At 36.9% G+C, this 20,826-nt stretch overlaps 1 protein-coding gene across 1 annotated transcript in view; it reads right to left on the bottom strand.

Moving 5' to 3' along the window:
- The window catches only part of LOC103075137 (iron-sulfur protein NUBPL-like), a 34,906-nt gene extending 14,869 nt beyond the window's left edge, over nucleotides 1-20,037 (bottom strand). Inside the window, exon 1 of the mRNA XM_007450164.1 lies at nucleotides 19,956-20,037. Coding sequence (XP_007450226.1) covers nucleotides 19,956-20,003 — 48 coding nt within the window. The 5' untranslated portion in view covers nucleotides 20,004-20,037. The remainder of the gene's footprint in view (nucleotides 1-19,955) is intronic.
- Nucleotides 20,038-20,826: the final 789 nt, after the last annotated feature.

The following is a 20,826-nucleotide window of genomic DNA, read 5'->3' as shown; positions in this document are numbered from 1 at the left end:
AGCAGGAATTCTAGGCAGAAGAAAGAGCATAAGCCAAGGCAGCGGACTACAACTTGTGTGGCCTTTTTGGGCTGCAACCCAGTAAGCTGCCAAGGTAGAAGCCAGTTTGGTAAGAAAGGTCAGGGTCAGATGGTAAGGCGCCAAATGCCATTCCTGTATTTGAGACTTTCTTCTTGAGACAGCAGAGATGGTACCAAAGCAGCCGTGATATGCAATAAGATGTACGTTTTAGAAATTCACTTCTGAGGGCAACATGGGAAAAATAGCAGGAAGAAGCACAGGAAAAGAAATAGTTAAGAAGCTCACTGTGGACAAAGCCTCACAGTAAATAACAGCTAACACATACTGAGCGCTTACTCTAGGTCAGGCACTGGGATAAGTGCTTTATGTGCACTATCTTATTTACTCCTCACAGAACTTTATGAGATGGGTTTTTATCGTCTCCTTTCTATAGGTGAGAAAACTGACACAGCCAGCAAAATACTGAAGCTCAGCTCTTATCAAAATGTTATTGTTGAAAGCAAAAATTTAAAGCTATATACGAAGTGTCCATCTCTTTCTGAGTTTCCCCAACTTCTGGCACAAACTAGATACTTCATAAACATTTGTTGAATAAATAGACAGGTTCTGCAAATATAATCCTTATTCATGATCCTTTTAATCTTACTTCTTATTGATGGGAAGCCATGGTTCTCTTCTAGAATAAAAATGGGGAAAACAACTATCAGAGGCTTAGAGATAACCATGTCTGTATCATCCTATCAATCCCACCCATAAGATTATCATTATGGGAGATATCTCTATTAGAACATTTGCATTTTAAATGCAGAATAGAACCGATAGTCCACAATGAAACATATAAATAAGAAGGTGATCAAATTTGTTATTCTTTCTGAAAAGAGAAACAGGAAAGACTAAGGTTTTCTACAACACATGTAAATGAAGACAAATAGTGAGGGCCATGAGTTTGTAGGTAAGCATTTTCCAAATATCATATGCCCTTTTGCTGATGCAAAGTATCACAAAAAATAAATCACACTGTATTTTGGTAATTCAGTACCATCTTCAGAAAGTTAGAGGAAAACCTAGCTAAATACCACACAGCTTATTTTATTCACTATGTCTATATAATACACTCATTACTTGGGTAGATTTACTGCCATTTATGTTAAATGTGATATACCCCCTAACTGTAAGGCTTTCAGCTTTAATGTAAAAATATCACTCTAGAAGTGGGAAAAGGAAAAACACAACGTGAAAATTTAAGTGAGGGTATATTCTAATCCACAGAGAATGGGAAAATTATTCCTTCTCTGGAATCTCTTAGACTTCCCAAGATATAGAGGCATGGAGCAAGAGTGTATTTGAAGTTTGTTTGTGATTAACTTATTATTAAATCGTTCACTATGGACTGTATAAATGTCTCAGACATTCTCTATATAGACTACATAAATGTCACAGACATAAGACTATAACCAAACTCAGTCTTTAATGACATCCTATTATATGCCAGTAACTAGGCTAAACACAAGGTGTAGCATATAGTGGTGAGCAAAACAGACTTGGAGCTTGCACACTAATTGGAGAAACAGATTGAAAAATTAGTGCAAAAGTGTATTTTATAAACTGGAACAGCTTCTCTAGAAGCAAAGTACAGAGTATTATGAGACTGTAGAAAAGAGAGGACTCTATCTACCCTGGAGTCACAGAGGACTTCCTGCAGGAAATGTCTGATCTAACAGTTAAAGCAGGTAAAAACAAGGAGAAAGGGAGGAAACACACTCAAGACAGAAGTAGGAGCATGTCGCCTGTCTCCTTCAAGGAACTGAAATGCAGTATAGCTTAGGTATGGGGTGAGTGGTGCGAGATGAGGCCTGAAAGGTAGGCTTGCAGGCCGTTTAGTGTCTGGGTTGTATGAGTACAGAGACACCACTGAAGGGTTTTAAGCAAAAGATACCACTGTGCGTATAGTTGTAGGAGACTCATTTCTCAGGACTGTAGGGTTTTAAAAACAACATGGAATGGAAAAACTAAAAGGACTTGTCTTTGTGTGTTCATTTTCTTAGACAAACACAAATCCAGGGCTGTGTGCTCTGAAATCAGTCATTTCAGAGGTGATAGTTTTTAGTACTGTCTAAAATACTCTAGGTCTCCTCCTGCACAGTTCTTTGCATAGGATTTTTTTCCTGGGCACAAGGTTAGCATTTTTCTTCTTTGCAATTAGGTGAGGACACGTAACTTGTTCTGGACAATGAAATGTGAGCTGAAGTGACATGTGTCACATCTAGGCAGAAGCTTTAAGTGCTAATTCCCCATTATGTTTCCCTCTGTCCCTGGGACTAGCAAGCTTCCAGAAAGTGGCTGCTCCATCAGCCTGGGTGCCAGAGTAAGAACAATGCAGAGGAGTGTTAAAGCCAAACCATAATGGACGTGTAGCATGAGAGAAATAAACTCATATTGTTTATGAACAATAAACACTGAAATTTGAGGGTTGTTAGTACACATAATCCAGCCCATATTGGCTGACACAGGGATGTAAGAAGAAAGTATTAAAATTTCTATTTCTTCCTTATGATTTCCTTTTTAATTCCAATTTTGTATGTGTGTTATAATGAAAATAACATATTAGCACAGTAATAAACGTGTATTATATATAGATACGTAGAATTTACAATATATATTTATATATAGTATACATTATAAAATCTATATATAGGTACAGATAATTTATATTATATATATGTATATTTATATAATTTATTATATATCTATATACAGTATACATTATAGAATCTCTATATCTATAATTATATATATATATTTTCAAACATCATTTATTAATTAGCATGTATAGTCAAAACAATTTAGAGATAAACAACCCTCTGTATGTTTGAAATTAAGAGGTTGTGATACCTAAGCTTGGCTCTATTACTGATAATATTCTTCTAGTTAAAGGATAAATGCCCTAATACTGCTTCCTAGGTTACGTTGAACAAAGTAATTCCTCTTAACTCTAGAATTCCTTCATCTCAAAAACTTCCCACACAAATACCACTTTCCTTAAAAAAAAAAAGTTGTAATGGAACAGAAGAGTGAGCCCAGAACAGACTCACACATGGAAGTCACAAATTTATAATAGAGATGACACAGCACTGCAGTGTTAATTGGATATCCATATGGAAAATAAGGAATCTTAACCTTCTATCTCACACCCTACACAAATATTAATTACAGATGGATTGGAGAGCTAATATGAAAGATAAAACAAAACACATTTGGAAGAAAACAGCAAAATAAACTTATAACCTTGGAGGCAGGCAAAGATTTTTCTAGCAGGACACAAAGAAGCACTAAACATAAATGAAAATTTTTTGTTAAATTCGACTACTTTAAAATTAATAACTTATCAGAAGACATAATTAAGAGAGTAAAAAGGCAAGCTATAGAGCAAAAGATGATATCTATAATACACATATATAACAAAGGACTTTTATCTAGAATATATAAAGAATTCCTACAAATCAATAAGGAAAAAGAAATCAGATAATACAACAGAGAAATGGGCAAGAGACTTAACAGGAACTTCATAAAAAAAGATACCCAAAGACGAACAAACATGAGAAAAAGTGTTCAATTTTAATTATCATCAGGGAAATGCAAATTAGAACTGCAACGAGATACCATACATTTATGCTTAAGACCTGACGGATAAACGTCCTTATGACTACAACAACCCCCCCCCCCAAGTATTAGAGAATTCCGAAAATGCTTAAAGTAATAGGTCATGGTTAGTTTGAGTTGGGGTTTACCAATCTATATGCCACAACCACCCCCCCCCCCCAAAAAAAACCCAAATACCAAATGTTGGTGAGGTCATGGAACAACTAAAACTCGTAGCTTCAGTGGAGTGTAAAGTGGTATACCATTTTGGAAAACTGTTTGGTAGTTATCTACTTAAAGTGATGTATGCCTATATTAAGGCACAGTATTTCCACTCTGTTATACATTAAAAAAAATGTGAACAGTTACCAAAAGACATTACAAAAATGTTCATAACTAATTATCCAAAAATGAAAAACTACACAAATGTCCATCAACAGTAAAATGGACAAATAAATTGTGGCATATTCACACAATTGAATGCTACACATCAGTGAGAATGAGAGAACTATAGCTACAATCAACAGTATGAGTGAAGCTGTCAAACATAATTTTAAGCAAAAGAAGCCACACAAAAGTATATACTTATTATTCCATTTATATTAAGTTCACAAACAGATAAAACTAATCTATGGTGTTATAATTTGGGTTCTGCTTTGGGGGTATTGACCAGAAGGTGGCACAAGGCTTCTGGGGTACTGGTAATGTTCTGTTTCTTGAATACAAGCAATGGGTGTGTTCACTTTGCAAAAATTCATTGAGCTATATACACTCACAATTTATGCCCTTTTGTGTATGTATATCAGACTTCAATAAAATGTTGGCTTTTACAAAAGGTGGTCATGTGAACAGCAGCCAATAAAGCAATAAGAACAAATAACCAAAATGATGTTTTATTGGTCATCTTGTGAACCTGCACACAAAAATAACCATCTGTTTTAAACAAAATATTCTATAAAAACAGAGAGGTTACAGTAAAACTAAGATGAGGTCTTTGGGAAGAACAATCCCCTATTCTTTCCACATGACACTCCAAGGAAAGAACTGAAATAAAAGCCTAAGCCCAGAGAGCTCTGAAATGATGGAATTCTAGACCATCAATGTTTAATAAGGTAGCTACTAGTTCACATGTGGCCACTAAACACTTGAAATGTGGCTAATCTGAATTGGGATGTGCTGTAAGTGTAAAATACACACTGGATATCAAAGACTTAGTATAAGTAAAAGAATGTAAAATATCTCAATAATTTTTTAGAGTTTACAAGCTATTCTTTAAGTTTTTTCATTGAAGTGTATCATGAATACACACAAAAAGTACACAAATCAAACGAAATTGAGCTATTTGTAATGAGGTGGATAGATCTAGAGTCTGTCATACAGAGTGAAGTAAGTCAGAAAGAGAAGGACAAATACCGTATGCTAACACATATATATGGAATTTAAGAAAAAAAAAATGTTATGAAGAACCTAGGGGTAAAACAGGAATAAAGACAGAGACCTACTGGAGAACAGACTTGAGGATATGGGGAGGGGGAAGGGTGAGGTGTGTTAGGGCGAGAGAGAGACATGGACATATATATACTAACAAACGTAAGGTAGATAGCCAGTGGGAAGCAGCCGCATGGCACAGGGAAACCGGCTCGGTTCTTTGTGGCTGTCTGGAGGGGTGGGATAGGGAGGGTGGGAGGGAGGGAGACAAAGAGGGAAGAGATATGGGAACATATATATATGTATAACTGACTCACTCTGTTATAAAGCAGAAACTAACACACCATTGTAAAGCAATTATACCCCAATAAAGATGTAAAAAAAATAAAAAAAATAAAAAAAAAAAGTACACAAATCACAAGCGCATGACTGAATGGACTTATCATAAAGTTAAGTAGGCCCAGGTTACCCATGATGCTGTCAATAAAACATTGCCAGCACCCTAGAAGTCTCCTTGTATACTCTCCAAAACATGTTGCCAAAAGTATAAACTAACAACCTGGTGGTTAGATTTCTAACAGCATAAATTAACTTTGTTGTCTTGAATTTGATATGAATGTAATAATGCAATGTATTGTTTTGTGTCTGTATGATTCATCCAGCTAAACCATGTACATCTGTAGTTCATTTTCAGTGAGTCCTAAGATTCCACGATGACTATATCACAGTTATGCATTCTCTTGTTAGATCATCCGTGTTGTTTCCAGATTTTTATAAACAATGCTTCTATGAACGTTTTAATACATTTCTTTTTTGCTGGGTATTAGGTTATGCATATTTAACTTCAGTTAAAAAAACGCCCGTTTTCCAATAAAGTTCTACCAATTTGTACTCCCACTAGCAAATGAACGAGAACTCCAGCTATGCCACAGCTTCATCAACATTTGGTATCATCAGGCTTTTTTCATTTTGGCAAGTATAGTAAGTATGGAGTAGTACCTCATTATGCTGGATTTTCAATTGTCAATCTGTTTATACCAGGAACTATATTTCCTAGAATCTCCTTCCTTATATGGCTCCTGGTTAAAGTTCACCACAGGTAAAGTGGCATGAGATTTGGGAAGAGAAGGTGTAGGCTTAGGCCTTACACTCTAAAGGATTCCTGTGGGCAGAGGTGGTGACAGAAATGTGCAGAGGTACAGGTGCATTCCAGTTTGTTCTCATTCTGCCTCTGCGCCCAGCTCTCCTGTGCACTGTGGTTTTAATTTGTGTTGCCAAAATTAGTAAGGAAGTTAAGCATATTTTTACATGTTTATTGGTCATTTGTATATTCTGCTCTGTGAAGTACCTGTTCAGGTCTCTTGTCTATTTTTTCCATTGATTATGTGGTTCTTTTCCTACTGAATTGTCAGAATTCCTAGTATTTTTAAATGCAATTCCTTTTTGCTTGATTCTCAATTTTTATATTGATTTCATGCTGAAATGACAGTATTTTCAATATACTTAGTTAAGTATACTATTAAAATTAACTTCACCTGTCTTTTTCTATTTTTAAAGAAATGGCTACTAAAAACTTTAAAATCACATTTGTGGCTTGAATTACATTTCTCTTGGACAGTGCTGCTGTTGACAACTAAAGGCTGACTGTAGAACTTATTTTGATAGTTCTCCTACCTAATGTTGCTCTAAGGTCCTAAAGATGCAAAAAAAAAATTATCAGGGTCTGTGATTTATGAATATTTTAAAAAATTGAACAGAAATGAAACATTTACCTTTAAGACTATTCAGGACAGATAAACTGTCAAGTTTCTTTGCTTTTAGTTGAAATTACATCAACTGAGTGTGCTAACACTCGTGTGGTTATCTATTTCTGTTCAGAAGCTCATACAGCAGTCACACACACACATGTATTTAACTAGAAAAGAGAAAATAAATTACTTCCTAAGATATGAAGACTATGTGGCTGAACAACTTTTTCAAAACATGGGGTTAGCTGGAAGAAAATTTACAAGAGAGCTTCCAGTATTAAAAAGATTAGAAAACACTGCCATCTTCATTTAAGAGCAGTCCTCTATACTCAATTATCTTTGAACAGGGGTAGCTAATGTAATAAGAAAGAAGATTATAATGTCCATATTATAATTCATAAAAATTCTTTTAAATAGGAAAGAATACATATCTACATGACCACCCCCTACCCTCACTCCCCAAAAAAGCCTTATATTGTGTGAATACTTTATATGTTGTTAAGCTGTTTGTGTTTATTGTAGAGCTATTTTGTGTATCCTTTGATCATAGAAACATTAGAAAACTGTTGCTTTGCCATAGCTTAACTTACATAATACCACTGAGATGCAGCTGTAAGCATGCTCAATCATTTTTTAATGTCTCATCAAAGTATAAGATCCTTTTCTCTTTTTACCTCAGCTGGTTTTACTGAAAAAAAGTAAATGCTACATGCCTGTCTAACATCAGCCACCACAAACCTTTAGCATGTTATTCTTACATTATTCTAATCCATCACTGGCTCAGGAGGGTACCTCTTTTATTAACTTTTAAAAAATTGACTGTCTTGAAATATCAACATTGCCTTGAAATACTGGATTTTTGTGTCTAAATGTATTGAATTAAGCAGGCTCAAAAGATCCCAATTTTAATTTCTTCTTGGCATTTTAAACCCAGATTCAGGTAAGTAACAAGCAAGATTTTCAGGTTACTATATAATTCAATTTTTCAAGGTTACAATCAGGTTAAATTCTTGCTGGTTGGAACCTGTCACAAGGATTAAGAGCTATGATTTAAGAAAAAATGAAGGGGAAAAACTCACTGTTAAACAGAGAATGAATAATAACAAGTGATATTATTAGATTCACAAGTGCTTTTCAGTTCTCCATTATTAGCCTTGAACCAGTTTTTGGTATATTCCTTGAAGCATGTGTACAGATATTATAATTTTAAAAACTGAGATGGGTGTTCTTGTTTTCTCTTTCAGAAGTAGTCTGGTAATGGAAAAAACAATTAATGGGGAGGCCTGCATTCATTCTCCTCTCAGGGACCAACTACCTACCTCTGGATCCATGAAGTACAACTTAACTTCTCCATGCCTTGAATTCTAAAATGAGGGATTGTAATGATCTCTAAAACCTACCACTGTAACAATAACATTCAGAGCTACCCTTCACAATGTCATGTGCTAGACCTATGCAAAGTACTGGACATGTAATCTCACTTAACTGCCACAACGACTTATGAGATTGGTCACGAAACACTTAAGCTAAATTATTTGCTCAAGGTCACACAGTTAGTGAATAACAGAGCCAAAATTCACATCAGCTGGGTCTATGTGTGGAAGTCACAAAACCAGACGACAAGTAAATGAACTGCAGGATTTTGTTCATGGAACTAGATGGCCTAAAACTATTGACCAGTCAATCCAGTTCAGTGGTGAGATTTAAAATAGTAATTAAGAGCACAGTTATAAGGGAAGACCTGATTTGAACCATCTTCATCATTCACTGATGCAGCTGAGCCTCAGACATCATTCCCTTCTCCTGGCTATGAAACTCCCCTTTCCCTTAACACCCTCAGTATACCTCTCCTGACTGTCAACAGAACCTATGGTCCCCTTAACTCCTCGCCATTTTTCAATCCACCAATTTTCTGTCTTTACTTGCCCTAGGCAATCAGTACCCCAAAGGAAAGCAAATTTAAAGGAGACTCCTCTTAATCTCTCATGCTGTGATATTCTATGACATTCATATTACTAAACCTCAACTCTAGATAACCCACAGAAATAGCAATTAAAAATGTGGGCTCTGGAAAGCAGATCATTTAGGACAGGATCCCAGAGGCCCACTAAACAGATGGGTAGCCTTATGCGAATTATTTAATCTCTCTGTACTACAGTTTCCTCATCTGCAAAATGGGGAAAATAATGTTATTACTTCACAGGGTTGTTGTGAGGGTTAGATTAGTTTAATTCATGTAAATCACATAGAACAGCATTCTCGTTTAAAGTATACATGGACTTCTGAGAGATGTTAGAGAAAGACAAAAATGAGCAAACATCTTCAGTCTCTAAGATGCAACTATGGCCGAGATGCATAATGCTACCTACTCAGTCTTATAAAGGTTGTCACTGAAGAAAAGTCATTTTTCAAAAGTGGAAAGATTACCCAATTGTGAAGAAGGCAAGCACATGCGATACATCATGTGCAAACTAGTAAACAGCGTTCCTAGAAAGAATATTAACAGCACCTTCCAAGGCCTGCAAAGCCAATAATGAAAGATTCTCTAAATACATCAAAGTTATTAAATTTCTCAAAGAATCAAGTGAGAGAACTTGATGATCGTAGAGGAAAAAACTATGCTCAAGGATGAAAAGAATAAATGTGTCACTTGCCTCCACTTTCATGTAAGATTACCTATTTCTGAATTGTTTTGTGAGGTAGATAGGCTTGCGGTATTAAAGAAAATAGAACTTTTGGGGTCCAAAAGACAAACTAGATGCTGAACAAGCTCCAAGACAGATATGATGAACACGTAAGTTTTGAAGGCATTCAAGGGTGAACATGTGAAACTCCTGGTCCAAATGGATAACCTACTGCCATGAATGGTGACTGTGCCAGAAAAAGAATAAACTACAATTCTGATCCTCATCACTAAGAACAACTTGTAGGGCCTTTGGTAATAAAAATGGAAAACGGAATGAAAACATTGATAAGAATCAACTATTTTAGGTTCTAAGATCACCTAATTTTTCTTAGGAGACAATATAATCATTAACCTTTACAAATAAATACCACAAAATCCACACCACAGTAGGACTCTGTTTTTCTGTTTTTAGCCAGCTGGAAAAGAAAACCGGCTGGCTAAAAACGAAAGCAAAATTCCTATCTCTCTTTTATAAAATAATTAACTATCTGCAAGGCTGAAATAGTCATAGAATTTTCTCTCTCCCTCTTTTTTCTTTTTGGCTGAGTTGGGTCTTCGTTGCTGCACACGGGCTTTCTCTAGTTGCGGCGAGCGGGGCTACTCTTAGTTGCGGTGTGAGGCTTCTCATTGTGGTGGCTTCTCTTTCTGCAGAGCACGGGCTCTCGGTGCATGGGCTTCAGTAGTTGTGGCATGTGGGCTCAGCAGCTGTGGCTCACAGGCTTAGTTGCTTTGCAGCATGTGGGATCTTCCTGGACCAGGGATCGAACCCGTGTCCCCTGCATTGGCAGGCGGATTCTCAACCACTACGCCACCAGGGAAGTCCCTAGAATTTTCAAAATTAATTATAAGAAAAAAAAAGTTCAGTGACCAGCATTAGGCTTTAATATATTTGTTGCCACATCAACTATAGCACATACAGCTAGCTGCTCACCAAAATCCATGGTCTCATCTTTCCTGCTTAGCACATAGCTAACCTATGTTTCTCAGGCTCCTTGAGAAACATGACTGTGATCACATAACAGAGTTTTAGTTGGGGGAATGAGAGTGTAAGTACGTGTGCCACAACCAGGCCTCATCCATAAAAAGCTCCCATGACATATCTCTGTACTGTCTTTCTCTTCTGGCTAGCTCAAATGAGGATGGCCCAATGGTGACCTTAGAAGTCACATTTTAAAATGGCAGAGGCTCCAACAGCCTAAATGACTTTGTGGAAGAAAGCCACCATGCTCACCTGTTCATATACTAGTACTGTTACATGAGCAAGAAAGAAGCGTCTATTGTGCTTGGATCATTATAAATTTTGAGGTCTACTTGTGACAGCAATTAGCTGACATTAAATAATGCAAATTTTAAATAATGCAGAATTTTAGACTCTAAATAACTTTAACAACTTAATAAATCTAGAGAAAAATTTAGGCTCAACTAAAATACTCAAGAAATAAGGAGATCTCAAAGACACTATTTATCTAAATTTTTTAAAATTTCTAGTTAAAATTCTTATTAGCAAATAAAGAGACTAGTCAAAATACCTAGGCCAAATACAAAAACACCTATGAACTATAAATTTATGTTTCATGATAGCAATTATAATAAACATTAATTATATAACATTATATTGACATCGAGTGATTAGATTGTACCAAACACTGTACTAAGCCCTCACTTATTTCTCACCTCAACCCTCTGAGGGAAATACTATTATAATTCCCATATCATGAATGAGTAAACTGAGGCACAGATTAAGTAACTTGCTCAGGTCATACTGCTACAAAGTGACAGATCTAGGATTTGAACTCTAGCATTCAAACTCCCGAGCTCACCCTTCTTAACTACTATGTAAAAGTGCCTCTGTAAGCTGTACCCTATTGCCTTAAAATTATAATACAATTTCTAATGTAATTTAATTTGCAACCATAAAAGATATACTTAAAGAATAATAGCTCTCTATGTACTTTAAAAAATCTGTGTATAAGAGGCTACAAATATACAGATAAATAAAAAATCTGGTTCGGTTAGGAGAAGGGACAGTCACATACATCATGTGATGTGAATAGTACTAAAAAGGCCAACATCAAATCATTTTCTCTACCAGTCTCTTCCTTGCCAAACAGTTTTAAATCACAATGCTTAGAGATAGGGCAGGGATTTGTGACTGAGAATCTAACCTCTTATTTCTAGTTCACTGTCAACCTGAGTAAAAAACTAGCTCCTGGTAGATTTATTAACGGCAGCATAACTCTCAAAATCCCTTTGATTTCTGCCTTTTTTTTTCCTAACCACCCTACTCTATGTAATCAGTTGCCAAGCCTGTCTATTCTTCTTTCAAAATGTCGATTACATTTATTTCCCTTTCCATTTTCATTGCCATTACTCTAAATCAGACCCTTACTGCCTATCACCTACACTAGCATTTTCCCAACTTACTAAAACTGTCTTATAAGAAAAATATTTGACATCTTGATCTGATACAAAAACACACGTATATATGTTTATGACTGAGACCATAGCCCTATGAAATAACACTTTCTCTTCCTAAGGGCAGTTTACCCTGATATTGTTTAAAAACTTTGGTTACATCTCTCACTGAATTGATTTCCTGACTCATTTGTGGGTCACAACCTGCACTGTGAATGACTGTGACCATTGCTAATGCTTCCTTACTGCCTCCACACTCTCCTGGCTCCTATTCTTTCTATTCATCTCTATCAGATTAAACCCTTTTAAAGCTCCATTCTAATTTTGTCTATTTCCTATCCAGCATTCTTTATGGACGCCTCTAAAAATCTCAAGAAGAATGTCCAAATTTCTTACTCTAGTGTCTAAAGCTTGACTAAACCTAGGCCTAGCAAAGACATATCCAAACATATTACTTCAGCTATAGACAAACTGAACAACCCTGAACACTTGTGATTTCCTGATTCTTTTCAGACTGAATTCTGTCCCTCCCCCAGTCCTGTGATATACCTATGAAAATCCTCCTCCAATCATTCATTCAGTATATATTTAGTGCAGCTATATGTTCTGAACACAGAAGGGGGTCAGTGGCTGGAGCTGACCTTATGGCACTATAAATGTGAAAGTACTGACAAAATGTGAAAACAGTTACAAAAGGGGAAACAGAGTGTTACTAAATTATACACTAGAAAGAGCTTACCTAGTCAACAGGGTCAGGGTAAGTCCCCCAGAGAAAGAGCTGTTCAATCTAAGCACCAAAGGGGGCTTCAGGGCTTCCCTGGTGGCACAGTGGTTGAGAATCTGCCTGCCAATGCAGGGGCCACGGGTTCGAGCCCTGGTCTGGGAGGATCCCACATGCTGCGGAGCAACTGGGCCCGTGAGCCCCAACTACTGAGCCTGCGCGTCTGGAGCCTGTGCTCCGCAACAGGAGAGCTGGCGACAGTGAGAGGCCCGCGCACCATGATGAAGAGTGGTCCCTGCTTGCCGCAACTAGAGAAAGCCCTCGCACAGAAATGAAGACCCAGCACAGCCAAAAATAAATAAATAAATAAATTTAAAAAAACATCTAAGCACCAAAGGATAAAAAGGAGCTACAGGTGAAAAGTGAGGGTAAAGCGTTCTCAGATGGGGAAACAGCATGCTGAAGTCCATGAGAAGAGAAACTATGGAAATCTTCCAGAAGTGAAAGACGACCAGTTCGCCTGTGGCAGAGATAATGCCAGTCAGAGCAGCCTTGAGGTGGGAACAGTAGATTGTTGATGGCATTATATCCCAGGTCAAATGTCAGTATAGGGAGTATTCATCATAAGCATGCTACATGCCAGGTAGTAAACATTTAAGGATTTTTAAGGCATGTTTCTTGCCCTCCAAGAGCTCACATTCTTCTGTTGGGACTGACAGGTAAACTTGTAGTGGGATAAGAGCCAAACTAGATATATGTTCAAGTGGTTCAGAGAAAAAATTATTAACCTTTTCTGGTAGTTTGGGAAAAGCTTCCTAGAGGATGTAATGCCTGAGCAGGGATTTGAAAAATGAATATGAACTGACAATGGCTTCTCAGGGAAGGGACCAGCATGTACAAAATTACAGGGACATTAAAAACAAACAAACAAAAAAACATGGCTTTTCCATGAAAACCTTCCTTGATAGCCCAGAGAAAAGTGTTCTCACATCCCTCAGAATTTAGGGCCCCTGCACCATAATGGAGTTAGTCTACAAAATGATAACGTACTTAAGGAAAAAAGAAAAAGGCTTCATCCTCACCTTTTTTTAAATCACCAATGGAGCTTACCACAGTACTTGGCTTATAGAAGGCACTCAATATAAGTAAATATATATTTGTAGAATAAACTAATAGCTATTTATTGAATTAAAATTAACTAAGTGATCCCTTATGTACAGGAAGAATAAGAGAATATACTTTAATATACTTTTCAGGAGCTGGAAAGGAGATTACCTAAGAAGAAAGGGCTGGATAGTGAAATCCCTGTGACTCTAAAAGTTCAAATGGTAGGGGAAGGGTTCCAAATTGAGGTGCCTGGTTTTCCCTTATAAAAGAAGGCAACAAAAATGGATGAGATAAACAAGATGAAAAGACAGCTCTCAGAATGGGAGAAAATATTTGTAAACAAAGCAACTGACAAAGGATTAATCTCCAAAATATACAAGCAGCTCATGCAGTTCAATATCAGAAAAACAAACAACCCAATCCAAAAATGGATTTAGAAGACCTAAATAGACATTTCTCCAAAGAAGGTATACAGATTGCCAACAAACACATGAAAGGATGCTCAACATCATTAATCATTAGAGAAATGCAAATCAAAACTACAATGAGGTATCACCTCACACTGGTCAGAACGGCCAGCATCAAAAAAATCTACAAACAATAAATGCTGGAGAGGGTGTGGAGAAAAGGGAACCCTCTTGCACTGTTGGTGGGAATGTAAATTGATACAGTCACTATGGAGACCAGTATGGAGGTTCCTTAAAAAACTAAAAATAGAACTACCATATGACCCAGCAATCCCCTGCTGGGCATATACCCTGAGAAAACCCAATTCAAAAAGAGTCATGTCCTACAATGTTCATTGCAGTTCTATTTACAATAGCCAGGACATGGAAGCAACTTAAGTGTCCATCGACAGATGAATGAATAAAGAAGATGTGGCACATATATACAATGGAATAATACTCAGCCATAAGTAGAAACGAAACTGAGTTATTTGTAGTGAGGTGAATGGACCTAGAATCTGTCATACAGAATGAAGTAAATCAGAAAGAGAAAAACAAATGCTAACACATATATATGGAAACTAAAAAAAAAAAAAGGTTCTGAAGAACCTAGGGGCAGGACAGGAATAAACATGTAGATGGAGAGAATGGACTTGAGGACATAGGGAGGGGGAAGGGTACGCTGGGATGAAGTGAGAGTGGCAATGACATATATACACTACCAAATGTAAAATAGCTAGCTAGTGGGAAGCAGCCGCATAGCACAGGGAGATCAGCTCGGTGCTTTGTGACCACCTAGAGGGGTGGGATAGGGAGGGTGGGAGGGAGACTCAAGAGGGAGGGTATATGGGGATATATGTATACATATAGCTGATTCACTTTGTTATACAGCAGAAACTAACACAACATTGTAAGGCAATATACTCCAATAAAGATGTTAAAAGAAAATGGATGAGAATGACACAGCACATAAAGTAGTCACCATTAAAAATGTGTAAGATTGAAAAATTGTTATTATTTTTTAAAAAAATAGTCTATCTACAAATACTGAGATCATCAAGGATTTGCCAGAGTTGATATCATTTCAAGCAGAGAACGGAGAATTTAATAGTCATCTCTTCTTCTTCTTTCCCTATCTGAGCCTTGAGTTTTAAGAAATTATTTAAATTAACTTCAAAATGTTCTTGTAGACATTAATAAACTCTGACCACATCAATGAATTCCAAAGACATCACTGTTTCCATGGTAACTAATGCACTTCAAAAGGAAAAAACAGAGAGCAAGACTAAAACCCAGGGAAAAAATGAAATAAAGTGGTATACACAAGGCATAACATTTCTCCTTTGCATTTATGGAACACTTTGTAATTTCAGACTCCGAGTGCCAGAAGGATCTCAGAGGTCATCAAATCCACATCCTACTGGAAGCCAGGATTCCCTTTACAATGCAGCTATACAGTGGCTGTCCTCCAACTGCTTACAGAGCTCTCTGCTGGGAAGTTCTCACTCATTCACTTGCAAAGATTACTGAGCACCTGTCTTGCTCTGCAGGTTAAGAGATGATTAAGACATTCTCCCTCTTTTTTCAAATTTTTGCTGTTTAGAAGGCAAATAACTAAAACGGGTGAAAAACGAGGGCTATAATAAAGATACAGGAAGAGTCAAAAAATAATAGAGGGAGTATGCATTTCCAATGACTTTCATTTCCACTCCTCATCAGCCCCACAAATCCATGAGCAATCATATCCTGTACCTTGTCGTGACCCAGGACTGCTCCGACTCTGCAAACTTACACTCCGACATCCACTTTCAGATCACAAACAGCTCCTTTACTCCATAACTAATCCTCCACTAGTCCTATGAGCCTTATGCAGCCCAAGATCCTTCACCTGGAATACTTCCTTGCTGACAGCCTCAACTTTTATCCTTCAGTGGCACCCACCTAACAAAAGTCTGGCTTCTTCTCGTTTAAAAACTTTTCTCTCAAGGATTTCATGATGCTTTAGAGTGAGCTGGACACATGCCTCCACCCTCATCTTACAGGAATGAGAAGCTAAGCATTCACTTAAATGCTGATAGAATGGCTATTATCCTGACCTTGAAGTGGCAGTAAGAAGGATTATGAATTATTTGTTCTCATAATTTTTGGTGGATAGCTCTCTCTAACTTTTCGCTGATTTATAGTTTAAAATCTCATATGAGTAATCTTATGTAGTTATCTGAGTAGGCATTACTTGCATCTCGTTTATCTTGGAGGGCATAATAGGAAATAATACTGTTCAACTAAGTGCTTCATTGAGACAGTTTTCTATCTGAAATGGGCATTTGGTTACCACTGCTTTAAAATTTTTCCAAGCTAAACTTCAAACAGAACACCATGGGGGGTTTTATCACTCATTTATCCTCATACAAAATCAGGCCCTCAAACATTTTCCGACTCTGCTAGTGAGAATACCCTCAGATCAACTAGGAGGTAAGCACACAGGCATCATCTTTTCCAGGGTCTTCAATTTTCATAAGGGCATGTTGATCCATCCAGAGCTCCATGGCTTACTAACTGTGTACAGGTCTGCACTAACTGGCAAGGGAGAACAGGTACTTGTTGAAGAGGATCATCTCAACTCCACTACTCTACAATTTTATACTTTTCAGAAGCTCCCCTGAGATAAAAACATTTACAAAAGCTTCCCTGAGAGTCTATTCATTCTAATACATCATTGGTTCTTATACTGCATCATGCTCTCATTGAAGAATTCTCTCCATACCAAAACAAGCACAACGTGTACAATTTGGTGGGGATGGGGAAGGAGAGAGAATCATGAGACCCTCTGAAGCTAATCCCTGGCTACAGTCTAAAAAGCTCTGCTCTAGGCACAAAAACAGACATACGGATCAATGGAACAGAATAGAGAGCCCAGAAATAAAACCACACACCTAGAGTCAATGAATCTTCCACAAAGGAAGCAAGAATGTACAATGACAATCTAGTCAGCTAATGGTGTTGGGAAAGCTGTACAACTACATGTAAATCAACGAAGTTAAAACACACCCTCACACCATATATAAACATGAACTCAAAATGGCTTAAAGACAAATATAAGACATCACACCATAAAACTCCTAGAAGAGAACATAGGTAAAACATTCTCTGACATAAACTGTAGCAATGTTTTCTTAGGTCAGTCTCCTAAGGCAAAAGAAATAAAAGGAAAAATAAACAAGTGGGACCTAATCAAACTTACAAGCTTTTGCACAGCAAAGGAAACCATAAACAAAATGAAAAGACAACCTATGGACTGGGAGAAAATATTTGCACATGATACAATTGACAAGGGCTTAATTTCCAAAATATACAAACAGTTCATACAACTCAACAACAAAAAAACAAACAACTCAATCAGGAAATGGGCAGAAGACCTAAACAGACATTTCTCCAAAGAAGACATACAGACGGCCAATAGGCACATGAAAAGATGCTCAATATCGTTAATTATTAGAGAAATGCGAATCAAAACTAACAAAGAGACACCATCACAGAATGCCCATCATTAAACAGTCTTCAAATAACAAATGCTGGATAGGGTGTGGAGAAAAAGGAACTCTCCTATACTGTTGGTGGGAATGTAAGTTGGTGTAGCCACTATGGAGAACAGTATGAAGGCTCCTCAAAAACTAAAAATAGAGTTGCCATATGATCCAGCAATCCTACTCCTGGCCATATATCTGGACAAAACTGTAATTCAAAAAATACACACACCTCAATTTCATAGCAGCACTATTTACAAGAGCCAAGACATGGAAACAACCTAAATGTCCACTGACAGATGAATGGATAAAGATGATGTGGTATATATATACAACTGAATATTACTCAGCCATCAAAAAGAATGAAATAATGCCATTTGCGCCTACATGGATGGACCTAGAGATTATCACACTAAGTAGAATAAGTCAGAAAGAGAAAGATAAATGCCATATAATATCACTTATATGTGGAATCTAAAGTATGACACAAATGAACTTATCTATGAAACAGAAACAGACTCACAGACATAGAGAACACACCTGTGATTGTGGGGGTGTGGTTTGGACTGGGAGTTTGGGGTGAGCAGATGCAAACTATTATATATAGAGTGGATAAACAACAAGGTCCTACTGTATAGCACAGGGAACTATATTCAATATCCTGTAATAAACCATCATGGAAAATAAAACCAAAAAGCTCTGCTCTATAAGCTCAAAAATCTAACCCTGAATTAAGCAAGGCCACTAGGAGCCACAGAGATGGAAGCATCATGTTGGTTTCTTACTGAAATGCTTGTTCTAAACCACTCTCTGGCACAAGTCCACTTGATTTTGATGAGGCACACTAGGAGGAAGAACCCTCTATTTATGGTTACAAAGGTGACAAAAATGTGTTCATTACATACAGGGTTTCTTTTATTTCTGAGGACCTATAGAATTATGCCTCTCTTCTCTCACCTCTGCTTCTCTTGAGCAGCAAGCTTTTTTTTTTTTTTAATTTTATTGAAGTATAGTTGATTTACAATGTTGTGTTAATTTCTTCTATATAGCAAAGTGACTCAGTTATACATACATACATATATATATATATATATATATATATATATATTCTTTTTCATATTCTTTTCCATTATGGTTTATCACAGGACACTGAATATAGTTCCCTGTCCTATACAGTATGACCTTGTTGTTTATCCATCCTGTATATAACAGTTTGCATCTGCTAACCCTAAACACCTGTTCCTTCCCTCCCCTACCCCCCCACCCCCTTGGCAACCACGAGTCTGTTCTCTATGTCTTTGAGTCTGTTTTTGTTTCGTAGGTATGTTGATGTGTATTGTACTTTAGATTCCACATATAAGTGATATCATATGATACTTATCTTTCCCTGAGTTACTTCGCTTAGTATGATAATCTCTAGGTCCATCCATGTAGGCACAAATGGCATTATTTCATTCTTTTTGATGGCTAAGTAATATTCCATTGTATACATGCACCACATCTTCTTTATCCATTCATCTGTCGATGGACATTTAGGTTGCTTCCATGTCTTGGCTATTTTAAATAGTGCTTCAAGCTCTTTCTTTTAACCTCATGGAAATGGACAGTTGTATAATGGTCCTATGTTTCTTTCCCTGTGGCTGCTGCAAAATTCATGGCATACTTCTAGCATGTATTTAAGTCCCCTAATGGCATGCAAGATATTTACAGACTTTACTTCTGACTCCACCTGATTTTAATTGTCCTTTCTCTTATTTTTATATTTTTTATTTTTTTGCCATTTTTGTATACAAAATTCTTAGATACTTTCAAGAAAATGGTGAGTTACAAATGAGTTAAACTGTAGAAGACAGGAGGAAAAAGGTTATCTTTTTCACCTGTTTCCCATCAGTGATCTGTTCAAGTGTATCTACCTAAATAATTTCTTAAAATTCTCTTATTATTATTTTTTCAGTGATAGCTACAAATAGCTGAGAAAGGTAGTACTTGTTCAGAAAATTCACACCTGAAGGATGTTCTAGAATTCTCCTTGATTAATATAATATGCATATATGTTTGCACCTATATATGTGTTTTTAGAGTAACCATCAAAATGAAGTAGGGTGTTCATACAGATTTCTGCACAGAACTAATTAAAATTTGGATTGTATTTCTCAATGATTTGCTTTTTCAGTTAGAAGTGTTTCAGATTTTTGCAACAATGAAGGTGTAAATGCTTACAGGCACATGGACTTTTCGAAACATCTCAGCTCCCTTATGTGCATCCATCAATGCAATGTCCTGGGGCGTGGAGATAATCACAGCTCCTAACCAAAAGAAAACAAAATGAGAGCAAAATGATGCTATCATATAATTCCTTATGGAAAGATTACTTCCAAAATTATGTTGATTACACACTAAAAGAGTCTACTATATTAACTATTTAGGTAATTTGTATAAATTTCACATACATGAATGGGAAAGACAAGGAAATGTCTACTTTGCTCTTGCCTATTTTTGACTCCTCACTCCTAAAATTACAACTGACCTGTGATTCAAGGTCACAGCTGTATCATCAGGACCTTCCTCCTTTTCAGACAATGTGCTACGTAAAAGATGCACAACGTAGGCTTCACTTTCAAGAACCTAACACCCTACTTGGGGAGACCCAAAAATTAAGGATTCAACACAATGTGCTAAGCATTTTAATAAAGGTAGGCCTAGAATGTTATGGAGTTATAAAACAAGAATAAAGGAAAGGTAACTAATTCAATCTAGGGGAGAGGATAGCGAAGGTGATAATGGATAGGGTCAGGAAGCAGGTGATAAGAAGAAATGGGGCAAAGTTTCCAAAAAGAAGTGGTAGCTAAGCTGAGTTCTAAAAGTTTGTATTACAGAAAACTCACTAGTGTAGAATACACTGTGGAGAATAGTCTGGTGGGGTAAAACTAGGAGCTGTGGCAGAAGCTCAGATGCAAAACAGTGGTAGCCTGAACTAAGGTAGCACTGAGAGTAGATGGAGATGGAGGCTTTCCTGGGTCTCCACTATTATCTCACAGAAACAAGATGGTTTTGAGAGTTTTGAGGGAAAGGGCAGTGCAATTTTTTCTGT

Source organism: Lipotes vexillifer, unplaced genomic scaffold (genome assembly GCF_000442215.2).
Source record: "Lipotes vexillifer unplaced genomic scaffold, Lipotes_vexillifer_v1.1 scaffold919, whole genome shotgun sequence".
Taxonomy (NCBI): domain Eukaryota; kingdom Metazoa; phylum Chordata; class Mammalia; order Artiodactyla; family Lipotidae; genus Lipotes; species Lipotes vexillifer.
Note: the sequence above shows the minus strand (reverse complement) of the source record. Positions and strands in the feature narration are given on the sequence as shown.